Consider the following 27,712-nt stretch of genomic DNA (forward strand, 5'->3'; position numbering starts at 1 on the left):
TCATGTTGTGTACCTTTTGGAAAGGAAATTTAGTGCTGATTCACATTTTCATAGAAAACATGGTTTACTTCATTTCAGGTCAAGGAATTCTTCTGGGTTTGATGTGGATGATTTATCGATGACCTCTTCTCCTGTCCTTGCACATCCACTTGCTAAGCGAAGGAAGGAGGATTGCTGCATTGCACATCCTGTGCCACAAAACATGTGACAAAGATAAGAGAAACTTTAACCTTGATACATGGGGAAAGCTGAAACAAAAGCCTGCTGAATGGAAAGGTATGCACATATTTTACAATATTTCACTCTTTTATTTTTTATTATTTATTATTTTTTTATTTTTTGTCATATGAACCAGTAAAATCTCTTTTTTACTTTCTCAAATTATCTCTTTTCAGGATTGGATAAGTATGGCCAAGTGTTTCATGAAGTGAAATGGGAAGATTGTCCCAAGGGACATACATGCAAACCAGACGGACATTAGAGCAAGCGCATAAAAGGCTGAAACCAAAACAGGATGTGACTTCATCCTCATTAGCCCCAGATGCAGATCCTGAGGCAGCAGCTAAATTGGTGAGTAATAGGGTACTTAGTCGGCAAGTTGGACCTCTGTGTGTGTTGTATGCATCCACCACAAGCTAAGAAAAAAGCAGCAGGCCCATTTCATCAGATTCAGCAACTCTATTCCTTGAACAGGTTAAAGATGCACACAGTTCACCTAGAAGACGAAACAATGCGTGAAAGAATACTTGCCCTGATAGCTGCTACTCCTGAATCCGTTCGCGATTGAGATCTACCACCACCTGAAGTGCTAGAAACCATCCTACAAGTCAACGGACGAGCGTATTCATGTCCAAAATGTGAGACTTGCCGAGATCAAGCAGATTTTCTTTCAGCATGTTGCAAATGCGATTTTTAAACTCTATGAAACACGAATACTGCAAGGTCTTCTGACTGACGACAAATGTATCGCAGCCAACTTCAGAGTGCCTGCTGATAGGCAGAGAACAAGTCAAATGAAACTATGTTGACAAATGAATTTCAAGACAAGGTAAAATTTTCATGGTCAATGTCGTAAAAACCACAGCACTCTTATGTATGATACAAATAAAGGAGGTAGCTTCTTCATTTTTTTTTCTCAATCCTCAGCTAATGATGTTGCGAGTCACCAGATGAATTCTATGTCGATCAGTGAGATACATCCTTTGAGTTGATCATGATGCAGAGTGACATAGTTGAGAACTTCCAACAACTTTGATTTTTGTACTTTAACTAGTGTTCCATTTGTGTTATAAAATGGATAGACATTCATCTGTGACTCAGTGCTTCATGATTTCAGTTAGAGAGACATCTCCACAGCAACGGGACATTGCAGCATTCTCCATGACTGCAGTTTTAGATTTCACTGCAGCAGGTGATTTCTCCACACTTTTGGATTGCTGAAATTTTTTCGTGAATTTTTGTGCATGACCTTGTAGAAAGGTGTTTCTCAAGAGAAGATCCTATCCTTGAGGAATGTTTGTGTGAGCTGCTCTCCATCTGCATTGGCAGTTGCAAAGTCTTGTTACAGTTCCGCTGTTGCAATTTCCCCTAATTGAGGCTTCGTAACAATGTATTGGATGGATCAAATGGATCGCAGTCAAACTCGACGATGCAATGGTCAAGATCCTGCACTGCCAGCTCGTCTAATCTCAATCTCGTGGTTGTTTTATCTTTGTGACCTGAATTTGCCTTCTTCAAATTTACAAACTTATGCAGTGATACCCTTATTTTATTGACAAAGTTCACGTTTTGAGTGCGAGTTTGAAGCATAGCTTCATTTGGCTTGTTCTCTGTCCATCAGCAGGCACTCCGAAGTTGGCTGCTATACGTTTGTAGTCAGCCAGGAGACCTTGCAGTGTTCGTGGTTCATTGATTTCAAAGATCGCGTTTGCAACATGCTGAAAGAAGATCTCCTTGATCTCGGAAGGTCTCACAATTTGGACATGAATACGCTAGTCCGTTGACTTGTGGGTTGGTTTTATGTATTGTTTCCAACACTCCAGGTGGTGGTAGATCTCAATCGCGAACGGATTCAGGAGTAGCAGCTGTCAGGGCAAGTATTCTTTCACGCATAGTTTCATCTTCTAGGTGAACTGTGTGCATCTTGAACCTGTTCAAGGAATAGAGTTGCTGAATCTGAGGAAATGGGCCTGCTGCTTTTTTCTTAGCTTGTGTTGGACGCATGCAACACACACACAAAGTTCTCTCTGTTATGGAGGTCCAACTTGCCGACTAAGTACCCTATTACTAACTAATTTGGTGGCTGCCCCAGGATCTGTATCTGGGGCAAATGAGGATGAAGTCACATCCTGTTTTGATTTCAGCTTTTTATGCGTTTGCTCTAATGTCCGTCTGGTTTGCATGTATGTTGCACACGATTTATGGAAGAAGTTCCCTTCAGGACCGTCATCATTTCACTTCATCAAACACTTGGGCCATACTTATTCAGTCCTGAATAGAGATAACTTGAGAAAGTAAAAAGAGATTTTATTGGTTCATATTACAAAAAAATGAGTGAAATATTGTGAGATATGTGCATACCTTTCTATTCAGCAGGCTTTTGTTTCAGCTTTCCCCACGCATCAAGGTTAAAGTTTCTCTTGTATTCGTCACATGTTTTGTGGCACAGGATGCATCGTGCAGGCTCATCATCATTCGCCTTCCTTTAGTCAGCAGGTGTAGGTGCAATGATAGGAGAAGACATCATCGATAAATCATCCACATCAAACCCAGAAGAATTCCTTGACCTGAAATGAAGAAAAACCATGTTTTATATTAAAATGTGAATCAGCACTAAATTTCCTTTCCAAAAAGGTATAACATGATCATGATTGAAAAATCAAATATCAAAAGGAAATTGGACCTTGGACCAAAATCCACCATTTTGGATTTGAGCCTCTTAGGAGGTGCTCCGCCCATTTTCATGAGGTTGCCCATGGCCTACTTTGTTTTACTAATTGATGTGATATCAAACAAAGCTCCCCAGAATCTTGTCACTGATCCTGGGCAAACTATAACCCGGGTATGGCAAAATGTTAATGGATGCTCTCAATGATTAGGGTTATCGGGAACAAAAGTATGACCCTAAAATCATTTTTGAGTTATACAAATAAAATGATTCTGGGAGACCTTCGTTGTGAGGACCCAGTGGCCTCACAGAGAAACAATACTGCTGGTCGAGCTATTGAGGTTATTGGAACACAAACTACAGCAGCATGACACTGTCGAGTTCCATTCCTGGACACATCATACCAGCCTATTTCCACTGCAAGCCAAAAGTCTCCACTCGTGTTGAGGTGTTTGGAATGCTTCCAATGCTTGTCAAGTGCTGGTTGGCAAGAGAGTCACTGGAATTTGGCCAAGTTAACTGTGATAATTCACCTACTCTTTGTAAAGGACACCATGGAACCTTAAAATCCACCAACTAATACTACCACATGGGCCATCTAGCTTAAATATAAATCTGATGGACAGCACACTTTGCGCAATGCAACATCCTGCCCATGAAACGTCAATCCAACAGTTTATAGAATGGCTGAGAATAATAGTGCACATATACAATGGCCTGCAAAAGTATTCACCCCCTACCAATAATGCCATGTTTGGAGGAAATATGGAGAAATAATTTTTCCAAATGAACTTTTTTTATTCAGAACTGAAGAGATCAAACTAAACACTTACACCTGACGTAGGTCATATGTCAGGAATACTGCCAAATACATGTACAAATCAAAACTGTCTGGTTGTAAATGTATTCAGCCACTTCGGTCAGTACTTGGTGGAAGCACATTTGCAGCAATGACTTATGATATTTTTTGGGAAGGTTTCTACCAGCTTTGCACAGTGAAATGATGAAATCTTTGCCCATTCTTCACGTGAAAATTGGTTTAGTTTTGCCAAGTTTGATGGGGATCGTCGATGGACTGCAATCTTCTAGTCTCACCATAAATGTTCAATTGGGTTCAAGTGAGGACGTTGATGGGGGCCACTCAGGAACATTTATTTTCTTCTTATTTAGCCACTCCAGTGTGGCTTTAGCTTTGTGCTTCCGATCATTGCCCTGCTGAAATGTGAATCTCCTACCCAGTTTCACATTGATGGCTGACACAAGCACATTATCATCAAGGATTCTCTTGTACTTGCACTGTCCATTGTCCTTTCTTTCCTGACAAGCCTGTCATTCCCTGCTGATGAAAAGCAGCCCCATAACATGATGCTGGCAGCACCATGCTTGGCAGTAGGAATGGTGTTGACTGGGTGATGTGCAGTGTAAGGCTTACACCAAACGTAACGCTTTGAATTTAGACCAAAAATAACAATTTTGTCTCGTCTGACCACAAAACGTTTCTTAAGATGCTTTTTCACAAACTCCATACGAAGTTTTAAATGTGTCTTTTTCAGTATTGGCTTTTTTTTGCCACCTGTCCACAGATGCCAGCTTTGTGAAGGGAATGGATATTGTTCATTGATGAACACTGACCCCGATCTCAGACATAGAGCCTTGCAGATCTTTCAGTCATTTTTGCATTTACAGTGACATCCTGAACCAGTTTCCTGTTTGCCCAGCTGCTGAGTTAGGATGGGCGAACTGATCTGGATAGGGTCTGGGTGGTATGATATGTCTTCCACTTCTTAGTGATGGATTTCACCGTACTCAAAGGGGTAATGAGTGACTTTGAAATGTTTTTACAACCCTCTCCTGAACAGTGCTTCTCCATTACTTCATGTCTGACATCTTTGGAAAGCTCCTTGATCTTTGGAAATGTTTGACTTGTTGCTTGACCAAGTGAGTTGCACCTGAAAACTCCTTAGATAACTAGGGGAACTTAATTTTTTAAGTTAAACCATTGATTACATACAGGTGAAACCTATTACACTTATTTTGAAACTTTCAAACAAATAATTTGCTCCTGAAGTGATTTTGGGTTAATTCGGCAAAGGGGTTGAATACTTATACAACTGAGAATCAGCTGATTTTTTTCTATTAATCTAACTTATTCACATTTTATCTGAAGTTTTTTTTAGCTTTATCATTTTGGAGTCGTTTGTGAAAACTGAATATCAAGTTTGATTTGAAAGTATCATGAAATGTGCTCAAGTGGCATCAAAATGTGAAAAATTTGAGAGGGGGTGGGGGAGTGAATACTTTTGCAGACCACTATATACATGATACAGAAGTGAACTAAAAATGCCCCAGGCATTCAATGGCATCCACACACAAGGAGAAAAACCAGGCAAGGACGTGAAGGATATCTGAGGTGGCATGAGGTCGGTGGGAAAAAGGCTCCAATTCGAGGGGCAGCAAGGGGTGGGATTTTGCGGAGGTGTGGGTCAGTTCACTGACAACCACAAAGATGACGCGGCACACACTCTTTCTACTGACTGCAACTCGATGCCCCCAACTCCACAAAGTGCAAGCCTATCCCTGCCCCGACTCTAACTGCTGCCAGTGTTTGTGTGTTGCTTTTTCTCCTTTCCCATTGCCATGCCTTCGAGCATCCTTCACTCATGGCCTGGAACCCTCTAATGAAGTGGAACGTTACCGTGATGACGTCACATCGATGTGGTGTTGCCGCTGGTGCCGCCAAAACCAATGACATGCCACATTTCAACCCACCAATGGAGTCGCATCTGCAGGGTCCTTATGATGGCCGGTGTAACACCACACTCCTTGGCCAGGAGAGGAGGGGGTTTATTGGCTGAATAATCAAACCCAATATTGTATCTCAATTTATTGGCCCAAAAGTTTGATTCTCAATCTATCACTGTTTTCACAAGTCAATGCAAAGCAGTTATCGCTTGTCTGTGATTTGGCAGGGCCTATTACTGCGCTGATATAAAACACAATTACAATAAATTTATATCTTCCATAGATCATAACTGAACCGGATTGTAAGCACGACAAAATGGTGGCAACACAAGGCAAGCCATTCCTCAAGAGATAAACAATTATTTTGTTGCTCAAGATGGAAGGAACACATATCGTGAACACAAAATTAAAAAAAATTTATGCAATTGCCTGTCATCCGCCTTGGCAGCGCATGTGTAACACACACACAAACGCATCGCAGAGAGTGTCTCTCAGGATGGGGTTTTATATTCATGTCTCTGCCTCCCCTGGATGCTCACCAATGATGGTCCACCAGGGTCTCTGCCCCCAGGGTCCCCACCAATCATGGCTCAAGGACTTTCACCAATCACAGCGTGAAAACCTCAGGAATCCTCCTGCTGAAGTTCCATGGGTCTTCGCCTCACCCCCCCCCCCGCCCCCCAGAACATTCTCGACCTCAGCAATAAACCACTGCTCACCTGTGCTGATGAACAGCTGCAGAGTAGTTTGTCTTCTTTGATAGAGAGGTACCTTGGCACCTCTATCCTACCTGGCCCCACCCTCTTCCATAGAGGATCATGCACATCTTTAAAAAATAAAGAACTTAAATTAGTTTGTAATTTCTATCATGGTTGTCGATATATATTACATTCACATCGACTCATTTGGTTTGTATCTTTACAGATAATGATTGAGCTCCTCAACCTAGTCGAGTTATGATTACACACACACACACACACACACACACGTTCTTGCATGTTTCACTGTTAAAGACTGCAATAATGTCGAGTATTACAGGGTGTTTCAAAAAGATTGATACAACTTTGACTTCCTGCCATTTCTTTGTTTTTGACCTATACCATTTTCCTTTTCAGGGTTTGGTGGTGTTATCGTGGTATTTGTCCCCTGGGATTTGTAGCTCCATAGCTCAACTATGCCATTGACAGTGAAGCAGAAGAAAAAAGTGGTGGCTCTGTGGTATGAGACTAAATCGTATGTAGACACCGCCGGAGGTTCTGCCGGGAATACGACCTCAGAACACGTGATGGACCATTTGTGCCATTCCACGTATTGTGAAACATTTTGAGCACAAGGGTGCACTGCACAATCAGAGCAAGGGTAACAGTGGCAGGCCAGCATCAGTAACCAAGGGCCAAGCCAACATTGATGCCGTGTGGTGAGTGCAACCAGGCCATTCTCCAGAAGTTCCAAAAGGTCACCCCAAACCAGCTCACCATGACATGGTTTATACAGGATGGTGCAGCCCCATATACAGCTGGTGACACCATCACTTTCCTACGGAAGCTCTTCAGAAACCACCTCGTTGCCCTGGATACTACTCATGACTGGGCACCCCATAGCCCAGATTTGAACTCTCTGGACTACTGGTTCTGGGGGGCTTCCAAGAGCTCTATCTATGCCAACTGCCCTGCTATACTGGATGATCTGAAGCAGGAGGTGTCAGACTACCTCCAGGCAGTGCCACATGAGGCCTACAGGAACGTTTGACAGAACTTTGGAGTCAGGATCAATGCCTGTCTGAACCACGGAGGGACACATCGAGAACGTTAATTGCAAGGATTTTGCATAAATGGCAATTTCAGACCTTGGCCTCTCACTCACTCGAGCAGTGACTGACTGCAATAGCAATCCGTGATAGAAAATACCATGTCAAAAGCTTTCAAGAAATGTTTGGTTCATGTTCCTGAGGTTTCTGTTTCTTTGTAAATTAACATTTAAAGTTGCACCACTCTTTTTGAAACACCCTTATATTGCATGACAACTTTAATGAAAACACATTATTATTTAATTAATATGCAAAATAGGTGAACAGTTTCATTATTTTGTCTCAAAATACACATTGCCCCTTCACTCCTTTCCATTGATTGAAAAACACCATTTTTGTGTATTCGTTTGACAGTACACTTGTATTAGAATGCCTGATTTCAGAAATTCGAAATGGTCTTTGATGTATGAATTTTATTTTTTTCAAGAATAAAGTTTATTTTTGAATGTCATTCATTTTGTGTTTTGAAGTGGAATCACTGCCTTGTTTCAATTATCCTCATTCACGTTTTTTCCTTCATGTCTTTTTTCCTTGCCTTGTTTCAATTTTCCATTTTTCTACCATTTCCATTTCTGTTGTAGTCTGGCTGTATATTGTGGATGATGATATTTTGTTGACTCGTACCATTTGCATTAAAAAAATATTTTGCACTTGTGTGTTTATGACAGCGTTGGTTGGGTGCAGCCAATCTCGGTATATTATGGATGCATGGGAGTGGAGGGTGGGGGTGTGGAGTATAAAGCAAGAGAATATAAGATTGAAAATAGAAGTGAAGAAGGCAAGACAAAGCCATGATTTATTGCAACATTGTCTTTTGATTGTCTGTAGGATGATTGTATGTTTTATTTTTGTTTTGTTTTTTACTTTGTAGATGAAGATCCATCATGATTGTCAATACATATTACCTTCACATTGACTTATTTAGTTTGTGTATTTACAGGTAATGACTGAGCTCCTGAACCTGGTCAAGTCACGATTCTCCTTTGCCTTCTATGCTGTGCTGCGACGCATCATGCGTGCAATGACCTGGCGGCGAACTGCATCACCCCCTCAGCATTCCCCTGGCCTTAGCCTCCTGCTTGACGCCATTGTTGCCATGCTGACGAGCCTTAGCCAGGAACTTGTCCGAGCAGCCCAGCAACTTGGCTCTCTTGATTCCATACTTTTGTCTGGGACTGGAGCAACAGAGGGTGATCCAGCAGGAGAGCTTGCAGGTGATGCACAATATTGGCCTTTTTTGATGTATTTATTACCTCGCACATGTGAAGTGAAAAGCAGAGTTAAACAATTTGGTCATGTCCGTCCGTCCGTCTGTCTGTCTGTCTGTCTGTCTGTCTGTAAATGTCAGTTATGATTGAGGAACAACTTGTTTAAATTGAATGTTATATTTTGAACACGAATCTGGACATGGATTGGAAAACAAACCTGCCGTTGAACAGTACTTTGTCTCTGAATTTGCACTGATCGTGCAGAGAGGAGTGAGATAAAAAAAATTTACACTCTGCCTGCCTGACTATCAAACAAAATTGAAAATCATTCCAAACAGGAAATTTGGTGTTTTAGGATGTCATAAAGGACACGTATAATAGGAGCGAAGAACTAATGTGACGTGTTGGATAAGGTGGTGTAATAGACACTGCAAAACGGCAGTAAAATGGTAGTAAATTGTGGAATTAAATTTTTTTATACGACTTTTACAATCTTTATTTCATTGAAATTGAATTATATACTTGAACACAGCAGAACACAAATCGCCTTCTTGTCACTTCCAAGAACCTCCAGTTTAGCAGTTCTTATAGACATGTTCAATAGGGTGGTGTATGTGTAAAAATATATAAATAAATAAAATGTGTAAAAAGTTTAGGTTATTTGCAAATAGTTTAAGTACATGGGATGATGGGGTTATGGAAATTTTGGACAACAGGGTTAAATTTTTCAGTTGTCGAGACTTGTTTTCCCAGGATTGGTGAAAACCATTGTTGAGTAAGCTTTATGTTCGTAAGGATATTCATGATCTGCATGAGAAGTGTTTTAGCTCTGGCAGATTAAGCAGTTAATAATTTTGTGGTGGTTTGTAAAAAGTTTTACATGGAGCTTTTATTAAGGGAGTTGGGTATTGATAGTTACTTTTGCTTGCATAGGAAATAGCACATACAGTGCCTGTACAAAGTCGACACACCCTTTCAGAATTTTCACTTTTTGTTGCCTTACAGCCTTCAATTAAATTGCATTAAATCAGACTTTTTTTTTGTCCACTTTTGTTTACACATCGTAACCCACAACTTCCAAGTGAAAAACAAATTCTACAAATTTCAGTAAATTAATTTAAAATACAAAACTAGAATATCTTGGTTGCACAAGTGTCCACCCCCTGAGTTAATACTTGGTGGAAGCACCTTTGACAGCAATTACAGTTGTAAATCTGTGGGACAGGTGTATACCTACTTTGCACACCATAATTGGGCAATATTTGTCCATTCTTCTGTACAAAACTGTGCAAGGTCAGTCAAGTTAGATGGGGAGCATTGATGGACAGCAGTCTTGGACAGCATTGATATCCAACCAAGTCGTGCCACAGATTTTCGATTGGATTTAGGTCGGGGCTCTGACTGGGACACTCAAGGATATTTATCTTTTTGTTCCTTCGTCACTCCAGTGTAGCTTTGGCTTTGTGCTTCGGGTCATTGGCATGTTGAAAGGTGAACTTCTGTCTCAATGTCAGCTTTCTTGCAGAGGGCAGAAGATTTTCCTCTCAGATTTTTCTGTATTTTGCTCCATCCATTTTCCCTTCTATCCTGACAAGTGCCCCAGTCCCTACTGATGAGAAACATCCCTATCAAATGATGCTGCCACCACCATGCTTGACAGTAGGGATGGTGTTCTTTGGGTGATGTGCTGTGTTGAGTTTGTGCCAAACGCAACATTTTGCATTTTGGCCAAAAAAGTTCCGTCTTGGTTTTGTCAGACCACAAAACTTTTTGCCACATGGCTTCAGAATCTCAAGAGTAGTTTTTGCATACCTCAAATGGGACTCGGTGGGTTTTAATTTTTTTTTGAGTAATGGTTTCCTTCTTACCACCCGACTATACAAGCCAGACTTGTGGAGTGCTTGGGATATTGTTGTCAAATACACACATTGACCAGTCTTTGTCATAAAGGCCTGCAGCTTTTTCAAAGTTGCCATTGGCCTCTTTGTGGCTGCTCTGATCAATCTCCTCCTTGCTTGGTCATCCAGTTTGGAGCGATGGCCTGATCTAGGCAGGGGCTTGGTGGTACCATATGTCTTCCATTTCTTAATGATTGCCTTGACTGTGCTCCAAGGGATAATCAAGGCCTTTGATGTTTTTATACCCATCCCCTGATCTGTGCCTTTCCACAACTTTATCCCAGAGGTCTTTTGAAAGGTCCTTGGTGCTCATGGTTGAGTCTTTGCTATGAAATGTACTACCCAACCGAGGAAACATACAGGAACAGCTGATTTTATTCTGAAATAATCAGAATCACTACAATTTAACACAGGTGGAGGCCAATTAACTTGGTGTGTGATTTTTTTAAGGTGATTGGTTACACCTAAGCTCATTTACAATTGCTATTATAAGGGAGGTGGACACTTATCCAACCAAGATATTCTAGTTTTATATTTTTAATTAATTTTCTGAAATTTGTAGAACTTGTTTTTCACTTTGAAGTTGTGGGTTGCGATGAGTAAATAAAGGTGGAGAAAGTCTGATTTAATGCAATTTAATTCCAGACGATAAGGCAACAAAAGGTGAAAATTTTGAAAGGGGGTGTAGACTTTCTATAGGCACTGTATGTTCCATGTCAAAAGCCTTTCCAAGACATAATAGCTGAGCATCAGGAAGTTTTTGGAAATTATTTTAACTTTAAATGTAAAGAGGTAAATTTGTGTATTCCCTGTTTTTTTCTGGATCCCTAAGCTTCATAGAAACCCATATATGCTGAGGTTTAAGCTTCAAAGGCACTTATCCTGGTGTAGGCTTCGTGGTTAGGGTGGTGGCTTGGGATCCTAGGGTCCTGAGTTCAAGCCCCGTTATCGCTGAATTAACACCAGGGGGTTGACTCAGCCTGTCATCCTTTCGAAGTCGGCAAAATGAGTACCAGTGCAGCAGCCAAAAAGGCTGCACACGAAGGGAAGGGGTATCGACGGATTGATTAAATCTGGTGTTGGTGTGGCGTGGTTATATGATGGGCCGAATGGCCTCCTTCTGCGCCTTAATGCCTTGTAAATTCCTTATAGCAGGAGCCAGGACATGTACTTTGAAAGAATTGTCAGTTCTAGTTCATTCAGGTTTATGAGTGATTTAGGGAGCAATTTTGGAAATATTGTTTTGCAATTCGTAAGAATTCTGGTATTAATCAAATAATTGACCAAATACAGCATTGGATTACGAGGAGTCGAGGATGAACCTCAATAGACAAAGATGGAGTTATCAGGAGGAACCTGGATAGGATTCGAGTTTCAGCTGCTACTCCTCTACCCTCAAACCCATCTGGGCACTGCTAAGTGAACCTTACAAAAACTATTTGCAAGATTCACCCTCCATCGACAAAGAAAAAGAAAGAAAGAAAGAGAGATGGAGGACAAAAAGAAACCATGCACACCATCATAAAGAAATAAGCTTTCATAACGCTTTCTGGAGTATTTGTTCCACTTTAGAATTCTTAGATCGGATTAGATTTCTCAATATTGTTACGGTTCTCAGAACCGTATGCATACAACATACAGTTGTCCCGAGTCAGTTATTCCATTAATATACGTGTAGTTTGATCCCTTCCTTGTGTCGTGGGAAGACACGGGGGTGTGTTACGATGGGCTTTAGCTAGGTTATTAAATCATTTTTCCCTTTTATTTTATCCCCACTCCATTTCATTTCTGAGGCAAAATCCACGACAACCCATGGCACCCTCCCCAACGATCGCTTCTGAGGCAAAATCGCAATGTGCCCCATGTAGGTCATGTGGAGGTGGGTCGGTTCGTTCAGTTTCGTTATGCAGATCACCAATCTAAACGAAATTCACCCTGTACATTCATGAGAACACACCATTGAAATTCCTATTTCCATATGCACAAGTTGACACACCGACAGTTATTACCATTTGAAATTACCGCCGTGAAGTGGGCGTGGCATGCTTGTAATCGCGGAGGAAACGACCAGGAAACAACAAATCAAGATGGCGGCGCCCATGGTTGTCTGGTGATTTCGAGTGATTTTTGGTCTTTCAACAACCAAATATGCGTTGTTTCATACACTTGGGCGGGGAGGATGATGAGAAAGTGACGCAATTCACGGATAAGAGCTGGCTTAAGGTATGCGAATGTGCGAAGGCTTGGTGCGGCGCCACAGATTGTGAAACTATCAACAAATGCCGTTTGCTGGCTGATCAAATAATGAAACTGCTGCCAATGACTGATCCTCCTGTGGATGCCGGCTGTCACCGGTTCTGCTATGCGTCGTTTTGTAACAAGGATCATATAAAACGTACTGAAGCCAGGAAAAGGAAATCAGAAACCAGCACTACTGCAGTTTCTGCTAGAGCCAGTGAGGTGGTGGGTGGACTAGAAGAAGAGGGACACTCATACCACAAAATACGTAGAAAATCCCTCAGAACCTCTGTAGAAAGGGTAGCTGGCAAATCATCTGGTGTACTGCCAAGAATTTGTGTGATATGCCAGAAAAAAGGCAAATTTATCCGTGTCAAAGGAAAATCTCAACGTGATCAGTTGTCCCTGGCAGAAACACAGGATGGAGGAAAGCTGAGGGAAACTGCTGAGCAGAGGAGAGATGAACGTGATGTGAGAATAATGACAACTATAAAGGATAAAGACTGTGTGGCGCTGGCAGTTTGTTATCACCATAAATGTTATTACGAGTATGTGAATGACACATACCACAGACAGAGTGAAAGTAAACTCCAAACTCAGAAAGTGAACTCTGACTCAACATTTGACATTTTCTGTGATAAAGTAATCCAAGTAAGACTCATTGATGGAAAGCAATCTTTACATATGAAGAAGTTGTGTGAGATGTTTGATGACCTACTCAGAGTATGCGAAGGTCAGGATAAAGCCAACTACCAGGCAACAAGACTGAAGAAAAGACTGCAGGAACGGTACCCAGACATGATTTTCTATCGTCCACCAAAAATGTCTGAGAGCGAAGCGGTGTACATGAAGGACATTGATATTGGTTCCATTGCTCAGGCTGCTGTTGTAGACAGTAGCTCTACAACAGAAACAGAGTCAACTACAGAGGATGAAGCCAGCCAGGGTCCACAGCAGGGTGACTCAGGCCTCAATTTACATGTTCTATACTCAGGAGCACTCATGGTGTGGGATGACCTGAATAAACACCAAAGTGTGGACATTACATGGCCCGACTTGGAAATGGTGGAGCTAGCACTAGAGCTTATACGGGCAACTCGTACTTCGAACTGGCCGAAACACCTTGCAATCACGAGAGCGTCAATGCCCTGGTACTTTGCGTACGATCACCTAAACTATGCAAGGTACTTACCCGTTTACTGGCTGGAAATGGCCGGGCTGGAGCACTCCCACCCAGACACCTATTAAGCGTTCATGGACGGCAAATGGACTGCCCAACGGCATACTCGTTATGGATTTAGTAGTGTTGCGTGTGATCAGATCATAGAGCAGACTTTAAATAGGGACAGCAAGACCAGTGGAGGCATCATTGGTTACACTCAGAAAAGCACAGCTGTGAAGAAGTGGATCCTGTCCCAACCAGCACGTGCAGAAATCGCAAGGAAATGTGAGTCCATGGCGGGTATCCACAACGAGCCCCGAACGAGAAAGGATTTGGATGTGTCGAGCTCGAAGAAGAACGAAGCAGTGGTGGTACAAGTGATGGACACAGTACTTCAAATGATTAACCCTTTCTCCGGCGCTCACCTTGAACTCGTCAATATTAGTTCAGGTGTCATCGCACCGCCAGCCACTTCCGCGGACTTGATGAACGCGTATGTCAAGGGAGAGAATGCTGTCGTGCAATTCATGCGTGATCGGCTTCTCTCGGGTGAGGTCCCATTCTTCAGTCCGATTTCGAAGGCCAAATTAGCAACTTTCTTGAAGGCGCGAGGCAAGTCGGCGACTCCCCACCAGCAGACGCTGAAGGTTGAAATTGCGAATGAACGTCGTCTTTTCACACGACTGCTGTTGATTGGCGAGTAAAGCAATGTAACACTCCACGATCTGCTCGCGTACCCACTGGCGAACATATCTTTCCCGCTGGCATCCGGTGATGGTTCGATTGCGAAGACGGACAAAGCCATACTCCGCAACCATATACTGAAACTGTGGCCCGATTGCCGTGTGGACGCTCGGCCTATCCAAGGTGCAACGATTGTGGATGGAATGGCCGTTATTCAGGCGATAAAGGCTGGTTCACTGCATAACACTTTCGGCAAACTGGAATAGATGGTGCTGAACATCGTAGTGGCCAAAGCATGACATAACTAATCTTCGAGACTGGACGTGGTGTTTGATACTTACCCAAGTATCAGCATCAAGTGCCTGGAGCATGCCAGACGAGCGGGCAGGGTGGGCGTTCTTCAGGTACGAACCATCTGCAGACGTGATCAAGCCCTTCCAAAACAGTGGGCCAATTATCTCCTGAGCGCAGCCAACAACGATGCGTTGATAGAGTTCATCGTGGACGAGAAACATCTCTCCATCAAAACTGGGCGACATGCTGTTGTTCGTCAGTCATGCCGGCAAACGTGAGAAAATCAAGGCGTCGAATGGTGTCATGACTGTGTTGTCAGTACCTGAACTTGAATGTGACCATGAGGAAGCTGACACGAAGCACCTGCTACATGCCGCTCACGCGGGACAGAATGAAGAGTCGGTGCGCATAGAGAGTTTCGACCCTGATGTGTTTGTGTTGGCATTGGCTCACTCGAAGTCGATTCGGGCGCGAAATTTCCATCTGGTCACAGGAAGTCCCAAGGACATTATCGTCGTTGACATTAGGAAGCTGAGTAATGCCCTGGAAAGTTCTGTCTGCGATGCGTTGATAGGTATAAACAATTTCACGGGGAGTGATACCACCAGTGCATTCCACGGTAAGGGCAAAACAAGCCCATTTGACTTGATGATGAAGAGTCCCCATCTCATCACCTGTTTCGGGAGCATTGGTCGAGAATTCATGCCAGATCAGAATATCATTCACAACCTGGAACAATTCGTCTGCGCCATGTACAATCAGCCGACCATGAAGAGTGTGGATGAGGCTCGCTACAAGCTATTCTGCAGCCAGTCGCTGGGAGAACAGAAGTTGCCGCCTACAAGCGACGCTCTGATGCTGCATTGCAAAAGAGTGAACTATCAGTCTGCGATCCACCACCGCGCGACTGAGAGGTTTATAGAAGCCCCTTCTCCTACATTTCACGGATGGATGGAACACAACGGAGCATTGACTCTTCACTGGCTGAACAAACCACCAGCGCCGAAGGAACTGTAAGAGGCGACGAAATGTAATTGCAAGAAGACGAAATGCAAGACCAAGCAGTGTTCTTGCCGGTCAAAAGGACTGTCCTGCACAGAGTGCTGTGGGTGTCAAAACTGCGCCAACGATGAACAGACCTGTGCAGAAATGGAACTTATGGATGATGAAAGCGGAACTGACGATGATTCCGACGATGAACTGTGAATGCGGGTGTCACACTGCTTTTGCTGTGGTGATCTACTAGACAGTGGTATTCAGGTTGGTTAGCATGTAATAGTGGACTTGAGTTTTGTAATAGCAGCAGTCAAGAGCCTAGTTCAGCAACCACTTCAAACCAACAAATACTGCAGTTCTAAGACAGTAATCCTCTTGTGGCGGTTCTACTTTTTATCAGGCTGAGTCGCGCAGTCTCTTTGTCTTTGATTTAATCTGTAATAGCCAATGTAACTGTCTTGAATAGGCACTGTAACTGCCTTTAATAGCCAGTGTGGCTGCCTTTGAAGCAAAAAGTTGCCTTGGTCAACTCGAAGGCCTGTCTGGTCGGTCCAGACGTTTTCGGCTGGTAAAAATATGTAACTGCTTCGGTTTACGACCTTTAATTATAAACATCTTTAGTAACAGTGAATAGGGCTCTGTATAAACATATTGTATCATTTTAAGACCTCACAAGAGTTTTCTTTGACGTACATATCAGTCTAACCTTGATTCTTCATTTCTGTGTCAAAATCGTGCTTTAATGTTCGGTGTATCTTTAATTGCCAAAAATGATCAATTGTGTCACATCCTCAACGTGGAAACAAGTGGATTTGGACTTAGCGTCTAAAATTCTTTAAGTTTGCCAAATTTCATTCAGATTGGTGATCTGCACAACGAAAATCATTTTTTTGAAGGTAATAGCGAGTCCCTCCACATGGTCTAATGGAGTAGACCGGCGCTTTGAGTATTCCACCGTCTACTCCAAACCAGACGTGAGCGGTGAATCACGTTCGTTTTGCACCCAGGTGGGTGGGCCAAACTAGCGTCTGGCCCAAACCCCACCCAGAAAGGCGGACCACATGAAGGCCCGGTCCAATCGGAATACTTGGATCGGATGATGACGTTGGTTTCGCCATGGCTCCTCCCCGAGCGTGATCTATAAAGTACCGAGCAATCCTCAGAGTTGGGTCGAGTTGGTTTTGCGGGTTGTTGGAGAGGTCGAGTTAGAATTGCGAGTTGTTTGGTCGTTGAAGAGAATTGCAAGTTGGAGAGGTTGAAGAAAATTGTTGTGAAAGTGTTCCTGCTGCCTGGCTTTGCCTACGTCTTGCCTCGACGGCCAGCCTACTGGTCCCACCGACACGACCTCGACCAAACCTCTTGTCTGGTCCTGCTACTGCTCAACTCTCACCATTTTGGACTCCGCTCTCCTCCACTCAAGCTCCTACTGCAGACACGATTACCACACATGCGGCTGTGGACCGAACTGCACAGCTTTTGTTGGGTGCCGCACCACGGAGCATCCCTTCCCCTGAAACGCTCAGGTACCAAAAACTGTGACCTCAACTCCCTCCCTCCCTGGCTGGAAAAGTCCTTTGCCTTTCATTGGGTTAATTTTGTCTGAGTGTGTGTCTGAGTGTGTTGGCACCTGTCCGTTAGATAAGCCTGTATAAGATCTTCATTGTTATTGTGATTGTTATTGCTTTTATTAATCTCACGTCAAGTCTGCACTGTGTCCGCTTTTGTAAGTTGCTTGTAAAATTTCCGCACCACACCTCTCTCATCTTTCCCCTGCATTACATACCGAATAAACCTTTTTGTTGTGCCACGTGCTTTTCCCAGCTTATTGTAAATAAATAATTGTAGAAATATTCCCAGCTCGTCTTTGTCTTTTCCTCCATTCGTCCAGCATGGTTCGGATCTAAGTCTAGGTGTGTCTTTATTCCGATAATATATTCCTTCTAGCCGGTACGTCCTTGGCAGTGCCGCTCGACTTCATCCAATCCGGAAAGGTAGTCGGTAGTTGGTAGAGTGATCCGGTTTGGGCAAGGTGTATCGAGGGCATGGTTCCCTGGTAGTCGAAACCGCGTGGTTAATTAGGTAACTTGATTCTAGACAGGAGGACCCTACGCCACGCGATTGAGGTATTGCTGTCCACGGTCGGTTAAGCGACCTGCCGAGTCACGGAATTATCCGTGAGCGACGGCCTACAATTCCGGGGGAGTCTGGTGGGAATCGACGTAGTTTCACCCCCACCTCGTGGTCGTTCTCCGCCAGACCCCTGGCCCGCAACAATATTAAATCCTTTGATGTTTTTGATTTTTCTACCTTGAAAACAAATTTTGATTCGGCACTCGTTAAGTATGCACTTCTTGAAAATAGAGTTTTCGACTTCTACTCACCACTAAAGGTTGATGATTTAGTTCAGTCTGAGCCGTGTCCCATAAACTGTTAAGCTTGAGTGCAGATGAATACAGTCACAAGTTCAATGAAGGCCCGGTCACACCTTGACGTTTTAGCCAACATATGCCGATTTTTTAATTTTTTTTCTAAAACGCTGGCACACGTTGAATACGTTCTGGGTAAGTTTTGATAACATTGAGAGCACGCTGAAAAACACTGCCATACGTCGTTGTACGTTGGCTTTAAACGTTGTACTTTTTAGTTGTCCTCAAATTTTTTCATGCTTGAAATTTCACGACGTATGCCGGCGTATGACTCACACGTTCCGCTACGCTGGCCACAAGTTGTATGCACGGTCTGCGATCGTTGACAGACGTCAACACATGCTACTTGTAAGTTAATCATAAGTTGAGACACGCTGAGGTAATGTTTAGCGTACCCGAAACTTATTTCTAACCTATGATTAACGTGTTGTTGGCACGTTACGCGATCGTTGCCACACATCGACGGACGTTACTTTTAAGTTACGCATAGGCTGAAAGACGTCGGTATAATGGATCGTCCTTGCGTCAGCGTCCACGGCCACGGCCAGGACACTTATTTGCAGCATTCTTCAAACTTTTCTTCGGCATGACGAGGATGTTCACACTTCGATGTCTAGCTTGGCTATGATTCCAATTGTCCATCGGCAGCGTCTATTTAAAATAGTCGAGTTTGAGCGTTTTAACACGTTCAGAAGAAACGCTTCAAATTTCAAAACCTCAGCGTCAAAAAACAAAGGCGAGTGACAGCAATTTAAATCGTTCATTGTAAACAATGAAAATGGCTGAGTGGTACCGTTTAAAAGTCGTTGAGTGTAAAAAAAATCCAATTGTTGAGCGGAAGTGTCTACTTTCAATAGTGGGGTTTGAGCGATTTAGCACGTTCAATAGAAACGATTAAAATTTCCGAGCGCCAGCGTCAAAAAACAAAGGCGAGTCACAGCAATTTAAATCGTTCATTGTAAACAATGAAAATAGCTTAGTGGTACCGTTTAAAAGTCGTTGAGTGTAAAAAAAAATCCAATTGTTGAGCGCAAGCGTCTACTTTCAATCGTGGAGATGCAGCCATTTAAATCGTTGAGTGGCAGCCTATGAACCTACCCGTGGACACGCGGAGGCAAGGACGATCCATCATAACCCACACCCTCCCCTCACACTCACCTACTACTGCCAACATGAACAAACTACTACTAATACTAATACTAATACTAATACTAATACTGATACTGATACTGAAACTGATACTGCTGACATGGACATCGACTCAAAAAGGAACTCGAAAACACTGTTGGGTTCCCTTTTATGAGCAGCATTTTTATATACCAATTCCCAAAACTGCTGGGAACACGTCTTTATATGGCAGTTGTAACCTAGAAACACGTTCATTTATTTTTTTTTTGTCGACCGGAAGACGTCATTGGAATACGTCTACATACGTCGATGTGTGTTGGGGCTACGTAAAGAATTGGTTCAAAGCACGTCAAACATAAGTTAGAAATAAGTTTCGCGTAAAAAAGACATTACCGCGACGTGTTTCGACTTATGAGTAGCTTATAAGTAGCGTTTGTGGACGTGTGTAAGCGTCCACATATCGTGTGTAAAACTTATCCCCATCGCATGCAGAACGTGTGTCATACGCCGAGTACGTCGTAAAATTTTGAACATGTTTAAAATTTCTTGACGTACTCTACTTACTACGACGTATGATAGCGTACTTTAGCATTGTACTCACGTATACCAAACTTACTCATACCGTATTTGACGTGCCCCAACGTTTTAGACACATTTTTCTTAGGTCGGCATACGCTGGCAAGATCGCCAAGGTGTGACCGCGATGTTGACACTTCCATTTCTACGGCAGTTATGATTCGAATCGTTGTGCGTCAGCCTTTTAATAGGCTACGTCACGACATCGTCAGCGATGCGTGCAACGCGCTATGCCGAAGTTAGACTATCGTTGGGCATCGGTTGTGTAGGCCGACAACAGGTCAGCATTCGTTGGTATAAGTTATCTATAACACAAAGAAACGTTCTGTGTCCATTACTAATATGTTATGCATACGACCAACTCGTTATGAATACGTCCGAATCTTAAAAAAAACATCAAAAGTTCAACGTCAGCCAGCGTTTTACATACATTTTAATACGTTGCCATCGCTGGCTAAAACGTCAAGGTGTGACCGGGCCTTAAGAAGCAAGAAATAGTGTTACGAATCTGGAAGCCATTTGCACACAAACAGCCAGAGTCCCCGCAGTTCAGTTATTTTGATAAGTATGTGTTTATAGTTAGGGTCCCATCCTTCTGTCTAATAGGTTAATTTCATGTGAGCACTGCAGGTTTCTTTTATAGTCAGGTTTTTTACATCTTTACATCTTCCTCCCAAACAAATCGATCCTTCGTTCCCGCACCATCACTATCCATCGCCCACGTGCAACGTGTCACGTACAGGGATGAGGTTCCCTCCGCCCACCATGAGCTCGTCCAGTCGACAGCGGCCGGCCTGATAGCCTACCTGAAATCCCCCCCCTCCCCGCTACAATGGTGGATGGGGAATAGGGTACTCCCCTGGTTGTTCCGTCTGGGTTCTCAGACATGCACGGGGGGAGGGTGGTCGTTGCTCCCTCCCACCGGACCTCCTCCAATCACGGATGGCCATCATTTGCCCCCACCGAACCAATCAGGAGGCTCATCACCTCAGGGCCGACTCCCACCCCAGCCAGATGGAGTGTTCGGCCCGTCCAATAAGGGGAGGCCACTGATCGCCCGACAGCCCCCTCGTCCATTCCGGAGGCGAGTTACCTCGGAGCGGTTCCCTCGACCCGTTGGGGGGGGGGGGAAGGATAAGAAAGGTGGCGAGCTGTCGTCAGGAGTAGTCATCGTCGTCTGGGCTTTTTGCTTTTTGCCCCTTTGGTCTTTTGGTCTGCAGTCATCGTCATCTGTGGTCTTGGTCTGCGATCTTTTCCGGGGTTCCTCGTGGTGGTGGTGGTCGTGGCAGCCATGACCGTGGTGCTCGGTCGTCATTCGTGGCAGACAGGATCGTGGGCTCATGGATTCCGGATCGTGGGTTCGTGTCCCACCGTGGTGGGTTGGAGTCGGTGTAACCACACGAGGCGGCCAGGTACCCGGCCAGACTCTGTCCCCCCCAGCTGAACTATCCTCCTCGGCTGGAGGACCGAATAAAGACCCGGTGGGGTCCATTTTCTTTTGGTGTGTGTGTCTGTGGTGGTGCCGTCCTATAAGTAGATATTGTTAAGTGCTTTTGCTCACTGTACATTGCCTGCATATTCGTGATAACTCTGCTCTGTCTCCCTCCCTATTGTAAATAAATATCTGTTAAATGTTCCAGTTCGTTGCCTGTCGTTTTTGCCATTGACCCACGGTGCGGGCTTGATAAATAGTGAGGCCGTTTGTGCTGTAAATTATTCATTTGGTCCAGAGCGGCTTTGGTAACTTCCGCTCGGTTACGCTGGATCCGAGTCGGTAACAGCAACTCGGTTCGGACAAAGTTGGCCGAGGGTGTGGCTTCCCTGGTAGTTAGACGGCGTGGGTACTTAGGTAAATTGGAATTAGACAAGTGGACCCTACCTCACGCCGTCAAAATATTGGCGAGCACGGTCCTTTAAGCAACCCGTCGACTCCGGAGTTATCCGGGGTGACGACCTTTCAATTCCGGTGTTCGGTGGGAGACGGCCAGACTGCTCCATCTAGCGGTTGTCCTCGCCACCGAACCCGGCACCACAACAATAGCATATCACCAGTGGGCCAATTCGGCATCGTGTCCACAAAATAATATGATCCATTCATAACTCGGGTGTTATAAAAGGCCAGTGCCCATGCAAATAAGCTGCACAACAAAAGGGATTCGATGATTGTAGTCCTGCAGTGGAAAGGAGTGAAAACCCACTGAAGATAAAGCTGCGATGCGGCATGTGGTACGAAGCTCCGAATGCAGAGAGCAAAGTACTGCTGGAGGACAAGGGCCACGAACAGACATGTGATAAACGTTTTGAGTCAAGAGAGGAAATATGTTGCTGAAAATAGGACTGCGAATGCGGTTTAACTCCAGTGAACTCCAGTGACCCCGGCACCCCGCCCCCCCCCCCCCCGTGAACTTTTGTTCAACTCCAGTGAAACTCAAATCCGTGAGTCCTTCCCATGATGTTGTAAATAGTGAGCTGCCAGGTAGGAAAAAGCCTCATCATCCTTACGTTCCAGCTTTTCTCCATGCTCCTCACTCGAGAGGGTGGTCCTAGAGCCCGGTAGTTGTGTTGGGCAAAGTGATTGTTTAGAAACAAGATAAAAACCATGCCTACACTGCTGCAAAGTTGGCGATTTTAAAGTACAACAAATCTGCACTGATGAAAAGTACACTACACAGTCTTTAGTGGTATTGATAAAGTTTTTAGCTCCTATAATAAAATTTTATGGCTCAGGTTTGATGAGTCATTCTTTTGTAAGAAAAAATATCTGGGTTTTAATTGTTTTTACCAACAAAAAATTTCAAGATGCTGTTAATTTTGTTTTGTTGAACACTTTTGTGTCTTGTTGTGGGAAAATATTTCAACAAATAAAAGGCATTCCAATTGGAGGGAACTGCAGCCCTCTATGAGCGGACATTTTCCTTGTTTATTGTGAGTTTTCATTTGTGCAGAAGTTGATGAATGACAAGAAGTTAGGCGAAGCTAAAATGGTATCTTCTACATGTCGTTATGTTTATGATATTTGTGTGATTAATTTTAAGTTTTTTGATGGGCTGATTCATATGATTTATCCAGAAAGCCTAATCGCAGATGAGTCGTAATGATGATAGTGTCGTGGCATATCTGGATGTGTTGGATAGAGTTGGAAATAATTATTTTCGTGCAAATGTGTATCATAATCAAAATAATGATCAATTACTGCACCGTATTCCCAAGAAGGAAGCCAGACATGACATAATACTCACATCCACACACATACATACCTATGCATACAAACACACTTATATCAACACACAAACACAGATATATTATTCACTGGTAAGTACTTAAGAAAAGCTATTTTTTATTTAAAGTTATAACCTTAACTTATAAGCAATTTACTGATTTCCCAACTATCCGGATCATCAGCTGCGCACTATCTTTCATTGATGTTTTGATCCTTTCAGCCCAGAACTTCTACAGACGAAGGATCCACAACCCTGGTCACAGATCTATATCAGTAGATTATTCAACATCAATGGACCAACAATGTCAAAGTTGTGTCCAGACAGTCAGTCAACACAGCAATGCAATATCCTTACTCATTTAATTATTACTTTTATTTAAAGTATTATGACATATGACTAACTTTAATCATACACCACCTTATATGATAATAAATTAAGTGATAAACACTTTACCTTGTCGACATGCCCGTGACACAGCACCTCCATCTAACCATAGACTCAATCTGTCATTCAATAGTCAAGCTGTCGTCAATAACCTACGATTTTAACATGGTGCACTGTGTATCTTAGCAACCACCAATAAATTAGTTTAATGCTTGTTTATAATGTATTTTACAAAATAATATTTATTTATTTTATTTTTATCCAAATACGTTCATTATTTAATACGATCTATATTAAACAATAATATTAATTAAATAATTTACCTCACTAAAATAATTAATTAATTATTATTTTATCAAATATAATGTAATCGGAACTTATTGACACGAAAACCAACCAAACTTAAATAAAAGGTGACCATGGAGTCTGAAGACATTCTCACAAGACCTGATCAAACAATCAGCTAAATATCTCCTGTTTAATATCATGGGGCAAAAAACCTTCTCAACACGTTCCACAAAATCATCCTAAAGTTGACTGTTTTTGTTTTCCTGTTGTCTTGTATGCTTTTCCATCTTGTAATGGACTGGTTAAGATGGTAAGAAGGGTTCAATGTGTTTTCATCTCAGCTTATTAGTCCCTGACCGGTTTCACCAGACGAGACTATAGCTTTGCCCTCTGTCCATCAATCCCACCTGTGGTTTTTCAGGCTTCCCCCCCCCCCATACCCTTTAACATATTCAACTGAAACTTGGTACATGGATTTATTAATGTTAGTTCGAGAACAAGTTCGAGTTCCAGGGTGTTTCTTCAATTCCTCAAAGTTATGCACATTTTTAACTTAGAAAACATCACATATTATATATCGGTCAGTGATCAGCCACCCTGACTCCACCCCACTGCTTTACACCAATTGGCTGTGGACAGCTGGCCTGACTTCACCCAAATAAAAATCATGTTCCACCATTGCATGAAGCAGCACAGATCGGCAGACCTTTGGCCTGGGTGTTAGTCGATAGCCCAGTGCAATTAGAATGATTTGAGGTATATAATCACGATGTATTATATATGCACAGATGCCGTACACATGTTTTTGCTTCATGTATATCTGTTCCCAGATGTATATCTTCATGTATATCTGTTCCCAGATGTATATCTTCATGTATATCTGTTCCCAGATGTATATCTTCATGTATATCTGTTTCCAGATGTATATCTTCATGTATATCTGTTCCCAGATGTATATCTTCATGTATATCTTCATGTATATCTTTCTCTGTACATCGGGTTATTTTTAATATGAAGTAGGCAAAGCGTAGAAGCAAACGAAATACAGTTTGAGAAAGGTTCTTCTTCGTTTTGTTTCCAAGATCGGCTTGAGCGTGCATTGAATAAATTAATTTTTATCTCCGGTTTCTTATCCCAGTTGTCTTCATTGGTTTCTTGTCTACAAAATATATCAGTAAATGAAAATTGCTTGACTTTCATTTTTCCGAATAGACCCAAACATGGAAGGTAGAGGGTTTCTTCTTCATTTTGGTTCCGGTGTCCCGTCTGCCAGCATTAGTTGGTGGACGTTAAAGATCTCATGGTGTCCTTTGCAAAGAGTAGGCAAGCTATTGATGGCACCATGGTAAAATTCCAAACTCCTGCCCTAACGACTGCTGGGAAGGCAATGCCAAACCACCCAGTATAACCCTTGCCAAGAAATTGTCGGCAGCACTGTTCTGTAACAGAGTGTGGTATGAGAATCAGAGAATCGATTTCAAAGACTATTCCCCTTTATGAGAATTTACTGTATTTTATGCCTCCGCACCAAGGGTGCCGGAGGCATTATGTTTCCGGGTTGTCCGTCCGTCCGTTCGTCCGTCCGGATTTTCGTTTACGCGATAACTCAAGAAGCAAATTGTAGAATTTCATCAAACTTGGTAAAAGGTAAAGTAAGACAGGGTAATTAAGTGATTAGATTTTAGGCCAGATGTAATAAAGGTCAAGGGTCAAAGGTCAAACTCTGAAGTTTTACTTTTTACGCCCTAACGCAAGAAATATTGAACAGAATTTCATCAAACTTGGTACAAAGGTAAAGTTAGACATGGCAATTAACTGATTAGATTTTGGGCCAGATATGATAAAGGTCAAGGGTCAAATATGTCAATACTCAAGTGTTTGTGCGGGAGAGCGGAGGCATACCCGTCGACTACGCGCAGTCGAATTACTCTTCTCTATTCTGGTATTAGATTGGTTGGAATGGATTTTTTTTTCAAGTGTTTCTGCCTCACCCACAAAGCACAAGTGATTTAGCGAGTTGTTCATCATGTTATCTATGTATGCATTCCTCCATAACCCTTGGCCACTTGAAATACAAGTGATGACAACTCCTCCAGAATAGCACTGAAATTGATGGATATTTTGTGCAGATTTCCAAGAGCATGGTGAAGAGGAGCCCATTGCCGAAGATCTGCATCAGGAGGAGTGGCGGGAAGGATCGGTGGATAGCCAGGTTCAGGATGCATCGTGGGAGTCAACAGAGGGAAAGGCAGCTAAGAGTAAGGCTCACAGGACTTAAAATTTATGCATTTGAAATGTGGCCTGCATTTTGTTGGAGCATTTCTTCACAAAACGGGGATGCATTCTGAAAAATATTGTCTACGGTCATCCTGGAAATCTATCTTTGCTTCTGCATGCTTAAACGATAATGCAGTTTCTCTTTTAACTCCATGTGCGTTGGTTCGAACCTTCTCCCAACTGTTGAAATAAATCAGAATAGTTCACGTAGCATCTTATCAACCTTACTCAGCCTAATGCTTCACATTATATTATTATTATTAGTATTTTTATTAAATGCCATCGTTTGTCACTTTACCTGTAAGTAAACAACTTCCAGGCAGAAGCACCTGTAACTTTGTACTTGGTGATTATGTTCAGGAATAGTTAATGGAGACCTTGTTGTTCCAGATATTATTATGCCACTTCTGGTCAAATACTCAATCAAAGTTTGAGAAGATAAATTTGACTTTTTCAAACCATGCCAATTTATTTATATACAGTATTTGAAAAAGCTAATTTTCAAATCTGAGCTTCCTTGTACAGCTCTCACTACTCAGCCAACTCTGGGCTATCCCCACCCAACTCTGTATTTGTTTGTCTTTCTTTGTTCCAAACACAGTACATTTCTCATTATAAACATATTCTGTGTTTCACTGCTTTGGTGTCAGTGCTTCAGGAGAATCTTTGCATCTTTGCTCTTGTGTTGCAGAATGTTAATTGTTGTTGGTGGTGGTGGTGGTGGTGTTGTAGCCTACAGCTTCCTCTTATCCGTATAGTGACATTATTCCATTTGATCCAGTAACTTACTCCAATATTATGACATGCCATGAACTCACCAGTCATTCCACCTCATATCACCGGAGGCCTCCCAGTTGACCCCCTCAGATTTACTTTAAACTTTCATAAAATAGTTCCCAGGTATCAAAATGAAGCTGCGTAAAATTTTAGGTCCATAGATGCGGTCAACTCCGAGATATTGAGGGTTGAAAATGTGGTTGTGGCCCTATTTTTATGGGTGAAATGTTTTATTACATTGTTATTGCAGTATGTGATATATTTTTGTATTATTAATTTAAATCATAGAACTAATCATTCATGATTACCATGGTGCTCACACCATGCACACACTTCATGTATTCATGACTGTGTTAACAACAGTTTTAAAAAAAAAAAAATAGAAAATATATTTTAAAAAATGATACCACTTTGATATTTGACACTTTTGTAAACTTGAATATGCTCTTTCCAATGGTGAACAATTTGAAGTGGTATATCTTGTCATATATTTGCAATCCTCACCTGAATTTCGGCGAAAATGAAAATTTTCAATTTTTGAGGGATCATGACTGTAATATATATATATATATATATATATATATATATATATATATATATATATATATATATATATATATATATATATATATATATATATATATATATATATATGACTGATTAAGAAAAGTAAACATGTATTTGAATACTACTACCATACAGTTATTACATGAAAAAAA

The 27,712-nt window shown here is 42.4% G+C and overlaps 1 protein-coding gene across 1 annotated transcript in view; it reads left to right on the forward strand.

Moving 5' to 3' along the window:
• The window catches only part of LOC147031963 (uncharacterized), a 230,344-nt gene that overhangs the window by 23,119 nt on the left and 179,513 nt on the right, over window positions 1-27,712 (forward strand). Inside the window, exons 4-5 of the mRNA XM_085850276.1 lie at window positions 8,377-8,650; window positions 26,069-26,197. Coding sequence (XP_085706402.1) covers window positions 8,377-8,650; window positions 26,069-26,197 — 403 coding nt within the window. The remainder of the gene's footprint in view (window positions 1-8,376; window positions 8,651-26,068; window positions 26,198-27,712) is intronic.

Source organism: Eptatretus burgeri, chromosome 2 (assembly GCF_056783735.1).
Source record: "Eptatretus burgeri isolate ZD-2024b chromosome 2, Ebu_testis_v1, whole genome shotgun sequence".
Classification (NCBI taxonomy): domain Eukaryota; kingdom Metazoa; phylum Chordata; class Myxini; order Myxiniformes; family Myxinidae; genus Eptatretus; species Eptatretus burgeri.